The sequence below is a fragment of the Vigna unguiculata genome, chromosome 3 (assembly GCF_037176805.1).
Source record: "Vigna unguiculata cultivar grain cowpea cultivar isolate G323 ecotype 2 chromosome 3, ASM3717680v1, whole genome shotgun sequence".
Taxonomy (NCBI): domain Eukaryota; kingdom Viridiplantae; phylum Streptophyta; class Magnoliopsida; order Fabales; family Fabaceae; genus Vigna; species Vigna unguiculata.
The window spans coordinates 62,255,151-62,261,258 of NC_140794.1; the positions used below are offsets into that span (position 1 = coordinate 62,255,151).

General features: G+C 32.3%; 1 protein-coding gene across 2 annotated transcripts; it reads right to left on the minus strand.

Moving 5' to 3' along the window:
• Window positions 1–765: 765 nt before the first annotated feature.
• LOC114179808 (polycomb group protein FIE1-like) lies at window positions 766–5,870 on the minus strand. 2 transcript variants are annotated; one of them, XM_028066271.2, is made up of 14 exons: window positions 5,651–5,870; window positions 5,344–5,551; window positions 5,183–5,248; window positions 4,965–5,087; window positions 4,194–4,274; window positions 4,021–4,113; window positions 3,824–3,899; window positions 2,157–2,236; window positions 2,001–2,072; window positions 1,647–1,706; window positions 1,454–1,550; window positions 1,207–1,270; window positions 1,069–1,128; window positions 766–976 (listed from the first exon to the last, which is right to left on the minus strand). In XM_028066271.2, the coding sequence occupies exons 2-14, from the start codon at window positions 5,533–5,535 to the stop codon at window positions 907–909; spliced, it is 1,134 nt and encodes a 377-aa protein (XP_027922072.1). In that variant the 5' UTR covers window positions 5,536–5,551; window positions 5,651–5,870; the 3' UTR covers window positions 766–906. The 2 variants fall into 2 exon arrangements, with proteins under 2 accessions (XP_027922072.1, XP_027922071.1); XM_028066270.2 differs by having other exon boundaries at window positions 4,194–4,277; window positions 5,651–5,795.
• Window positions 5,871–6,108: the final 238 nt, after the last annotated feature.

Sequence of the window (6,108 nt, forward strand, 5' to 3'; positions counted from 1 at the left end):
TTTTAAGATAAACCTATTTTATGAGCTTTATATAAAAGTTAATGAACACCATATATAATAATTTACGGTTACATGATAATATAAATTTGTTTTAAATTTTAGATTCAAAACCTATTTTCTCTTAATATTTGTATGGATTTGTCATTGCAACACAGCTTATAATTTAGAATTTTAGAATGATGAAGAAAAAGCAAGGGAAGAAGATATTATGTGGATATGAAAAAAAGAACAGAACAAACATTTTTTTTCTTCCATTCCCTCCCTTCTTGACTTCCATTCTAACAAAATAACATTATTCATTCTTTTACTTCCATTCTTTCCTCTTGTCTAAACATATATACACGTCAGCTAGAAAGTATAGTAGACTTTCTACAAACTAAGTATGATCATGCTTTAATCAACAAATTATTACCTTATATATATATATATATATATATATATATATATATATATATATATATATATATATATATATATATATATATATATATATATATATATATATATATATTCAGTGATGAAATGGCTAATAGGAAAGTTGAAAACCTAAAATTTATTAAATAACCGGTGATTTATGGGAAAAAATCTTTTTACTTTGGGAAAAAATGGAGTTGAAAAGTGTGATTTATGGGAATACTTCCTGAGTTAGACAAACAGAGCCTTAATATTCCTTTCATAATCTTCTACTGATGGTATGATGATTTGCATCAACTCAGGCACTCAAAATTTTCTCTTCTGAGAAGGTTAGTAGAAGAGATGATAGGGTTGGTAGTAGAGATAATGCATTGCCAAATTTAAAACGAGAAATCACACAACTTAAGAACAAACATTGTCGTGGTTCACAAGCTAAACTAAATTATTTGATCAGTGATATTGGTCCATCATACTAGTAAAAGCTGAGATAGGTTAGGTTGAGGAGTTTGTAACTTCATCCCAACGCCATATTGTCCCATCCTCACAGCAACTCAGTATAGTGCTATAACAAACACAAGAAAGGACCAGAGTTAAAACCAAAAGACAACATTGCATCAAAATTATGAGCAGCAACATCAATGTTCGAAGAAATACCTTCCATCAAAGGATGTAGCAGTCTGTCTGATTGGAGATTTTGATTGAGGATGTGACAACCTGAACAAGGTGACTCAGCAGATTAAGAATCTCATACAATGAAAATGCATTGAAATAGTATCTGATAGATAACTAAACCTTGCAAGAAGTACAGGAGGACTTGACTGCAATTCCCAAATAAAAATCTTCCCTTCCCTGTTACCTGGCAGAATCAGAGAATAGAAAAAGTGAATATAAGATAGAACAAAACTGTAGCAGGCAAAAGAACTAGTCCAAATTGTCACAAATCTGTTATGAACAAGTTGTCGTGTCACTGTAGTAGTTACGCTGCACACACTACAGAAAATAATCAATTTAAAAGAAAAATGCAATTAGATATGCTTACCTACAGCAGCTATGTTGAAATGGAAATCACAAGAAAATTTGATGAACCAGATATCACACTCGGGAACAGGGTATTTCTGAAGGATGTCAACTACACCCTAGACATCCACAAAAAAATGAAAAAAGAAAACGTGAAGCTGATTAAAAGTTACATATTAAAATATAATTAAGAAAAGATGATATTTATAACTAACCTCCCCAGGAGTTTGTTCCTTCACTTTAGGTTCCCACAAGACAATTTCATTGTCAACACTCTGGAAACGAAACATAATCCATAACTTGAGGAATTAGTAAGTAATCTCATGAATCAGAGAAGTTTTAGATTAAAAAAATACTATAATTATGTCCAATTGTAGTAACAAAAAAGGAGAGCTAGCCTAAACACCTTCAGAACTTTTTATATTAAGGGACCATTTACTTTTGTTTCCCCTTATAATTTAAAAAACGACCATCATAGTGACTTAGGAACCCTTTTTTCCCACACAACAGATCTAACATTAAATTTCCACCAGATCCAGTTAATAGTCTGATACTTAGCAATCAATCACCTTTGAGAGGATAAAATCACCAAGCCACCTGTTACAGTCAACATAATTTAGATGAACTGAAGCATTGTAAACCTGAAATTAAGAACAGCTAGTATTAGAAATAAGAAAAAAAAAATAGAAACTATGGATATGTACCAGAAGCAAACTGTTGTTTACCGGAAACTGGACATATTTTGTGGGAAACTTAGAAGGAAGATCTGTCCACGTGAATGATTGTTCTACGTATGTCCAGAACTCTGCAGTAAAATATCGAACATGATAGATTAACATGAAATAGACATAGACAAATACAATAGGTAGGTTTACTACAAAAATTTCACAACCATAAATGGTATATATTTTGGTTTGCGCACAGGACACTGCTGCATCATAGCGGGACCAAACTATAAAATGGTCAACAAAACTACGTATTTTAGTTGACTCAGTGCATAAACAGACAGAAGCATCATTTTTCACACAAGATTTTCCAACATATAACAAAAATAATTGTTACGTGCAGCTTCCATGTTATCATGAAACAAATATCAAAGATACCAAAAACAACTTGTCAAATCCATTAATAAGAGTTGATTATTACAAGAAGGACATGATAGATGGATAAACAGAGGTTAAGGGGGATTAATAGTCTTCTGAAACAAATGATACAATGGTGTCATTTGATCCATGTAGCCGACCCCATTTTTTGGAAAATACCTTTTTAATTAATCCTTTATTTTGATTATAACTGATGAAACAAGCTAGTACCAACATAGTTACATTTATGTTTTTGTTATGATCTCCATTAGTTAGAATGCCATTATTTTTGCTACTGGATGGGATATCATTCTAGCTGGATAAAGTTAGAAAAAAAACACATAATCAGAAATAATTTGTATCATGAACAAGTATCAATAAATTACAGTAGCAGTAAAAAGTGAAACAGTTGCACAAAAATGCAAACGCCCAGAGGTTATGCAATATCCCATATCTGGAATATCATTCCAATAAACAACTTTTAGAATCTGTCCGGTTGACTGAGAAGTGGAACTGAATTATAACATATCAATTTCTCAGCCATTTAAATTTAAAATATTTCTCTCAAGTTAAAACTGATCTTGAGAATACTTAGCAGTAAATTATTAACAATTTTTTATATAATCAATTAGTAGTTACTTGGTAGAAAGACACCATGTATATTAAATATATATTGAATCAGTCAAGACACTAGCTCATGTTCATTGGTTCAATTGATCAAGCCAACAATAATTAAGTATATATTAAATATTATATAAAATACTGACGAAAAATATTTTTCTGTAAAAAAACACCAACAAAATCTTAGCAATAAAATAATGCTAGGTAAAAATTTAAACTAGCATCAAAGGACCAACAAGATTAAAATAATCATGATAAAGATTCAATAATAACAATCCACACATGGACCTATACTTCGCAAAAAAAAAATGTTTTTCATTAAAAATTATAGGAACTAAAACAAAAAACATTTCAAGCTGATTTTATATCTGTGATTTTGAACCAGTTCAATTGGTCCACTGCAAGTTTTTTCCTTGTACAGTTTTATGGGCTGTATAGTCAAGATAGAAAACCAGTTTTTTATCAAACTAGCCAGTCCAATCCCCTTTTATCAAATATAACAACAGTAAAAAAAAAATTTATGAAAAAGTATTTTATAAACTTGACTGATTTAGCTTTTGTCTTTTTTTAGACTATCTATTGCATTGTAGGTATTATTGTCAAACTTATCTAGATTATTCAAGAGAAAACAAAAAGTAACCAATGATATAATAGCAGCAGTGCAGCAAACATAAAACTAAATATCTTACCTTTCATAGACCATATTTTTACAGTATTATCCATGCCACAGCTAGCAATGCGATATATATCTGATGGGTGAAAATCCTAAAGTAATAAAGAAAAAATTAGTTGTACTAATCTCCAAAATCCAATTCTTATATTCTCAACCAGAATAGGTAACTAAGGAAGAAAATGAAGAGAAATATTAGATGAAGAATACACTTACAACACTTAAAACTTCATTACGATGTCCTCCAGCTCCAGCAAATATCAAAATGCATATTCCAGTATGAACATTCCACAGGCGGACAGATTCATCCTGGTCAATCATAGATGTCATGTCATTGACAGAAAAACAAGGGATTCTTTGAATAGTGAAAATATGGAGAAGACATTTACTTTGCTTGCAGATATCACAAGCGATGGCCTTAATGTTTGAGTCCTGATTTCATTCACGGAGTCTCCATGGCCAACAAAACTCTGCTATGAGGATGACATCATGTAAGGTAGAAGTAGGGATTAGTACACAATACATTGTCAACCATATTGAATAAAAAATTGAATTAAATGTGTTTTATGTTCCTGAAAATAGGATTCTATTTGTTTTAAATTCTAGCAATATTTTTTGTTATTTTTAGATCCCTATTCTTAGTGTTACTTTTTATTTATTACCGTTAATATTAGTTAGTTTAGCCACAAAAACCTAAAAATAAAATAATAATAATAATCAAAAGAATAAGGTAATAAAGAATATTAAAAATTAAGATAATTATGTTGGTTATAGGTGCTCAATTTTGTTCAGTATAGTATTTATGGTTTTATATAATAAATAACAATTAATAATACCAATGCACTTCCACAACGGCTTTTTGTTGTACACATCTCGATGAAGCCATGAGTGTGGTCCAGATCCCTCAGCAGAAGGGTTATCAGGAGCATGACAAAGGATTTAATGCTTGGTCAGTCAGCTTAGGACCAGGTCTAAGCATTTCCAAAAGAATCACGAGGCACTACGAGCATTGCACATACATCGGTTGTTTTTCACTATTTTGTCTCTTCTACAGGCTGTTTTCTATGGGCTTCACAGATATGTACATAACTTTTTGTATATTACTTTTTAATTGTGGAAAACAAAAATTAATGATCAGTTCATTACTGTAATTATAATACCTTGTGTATCTTCTCATCGCCAGCATCAATGACTCGGATTACCCCATTAATTCCTCCGGCCACAACAAATGGAGCCCCATCAACATTGCATGCCCAACTCACTGTGTAAAAAGACTCATCCTTCTGATCTACATAAAAACATATAAAAGTTTAAGCACATATCTATATGCATGCATAGAGAAATGAAGACCTAACCAAAGAGAGAAAGGTGACTTTACATCTTCGTCTACATAAGATTGCAAAACAGCAATAACTCCTCCTTCAAGGCATTGATAAACTGTGACCTGAAGAATTAACAAGAAAAAGTGTTAAAAGGTTAAAATTTGGAGAATGAAAAATAAAAGGGAAGTGAAGGAAAAGAGAGAGAGAGGAGGGGTACCCTATTGCCACCAACAGTGGCAAAAACATTGAAATAGCGAGAGTCTATGAAGTTGAAAACAACAGCATATAGAGGGCGTTTTCCCTCTTGGAGACGATTTGTAACCCTGTAATCCTTCTTCTTTGAAGAAGTCAGTGATCCCACCACTGGGTCACATCCCAAACCAAACAACTTTCCCGTTTCACCCACCATCTACTTTTCTACTTCTCTGAACGGACACAAACAAAAGAGTAAGAATCAGGTCTACTTGGGCATATTTTGAGCTGTTCAATTTTCGAACTAGTATGGTTATGGAGTTTCCACTCACCCTTTACGACTTGACTCGGAAGCAAACCCACTTTTGAACTCAGTTGAGACCGCAAGTCTGTAACCAAGTTGGCAAGTCAAGAGAGTTTCTTCCTTAAACTTAAAACGACCCCTTTTCTACTTGCCTCATGTTAGTGATCTAGGTCCATGTTGCGGGTCGGGTTCTCCTTGGTTGTCTTTTATCTGCTCTTCACCTCTGTGATTGTCGCCACAGTTGTGGCCACTAACATTTCCTTTCGTGTTGGGTGTTGGTGGTTTGTTCTAGACCTTTCTGTGTTGCGTTACAGCTGGGCTGTTAAGTGTAGGGAGTCTTAGAAGATAAAGTATAAGTATAGGGTTTTTGCTGCTCAACCTCATTCTTTATGAGCTCTTAAAGTCTTAAGGACATAACTGTTTATAGACATTTTTGTGTTGTATTAAATATGATATATAATTAATTAAAATTATTATAAAACAGTA

Coding starts and splice junctions, on each gene's coding strand:
- LOC114179808 (XM_028066270.2), bottom strand. CDS start 5,535: ATGGTGGGTGAAACGGGAAAGTTGTTTGGTTTGGGATGTGACCCAGTG. Junction 5,088..5,182: donor AATCTTATGTAGACGAAGAT/GTAAAGTCACCT, acceptor TATGTAGATCAG/AAGGATGAGTCTTTTTACAC. Junction 4,114..4,193: donor TTGTGATATCTGCAAGCAAA/GTAAATGTCTTC, acceptor ATGATTGACCAG/GATGAATCTGTCCGCCTGTG.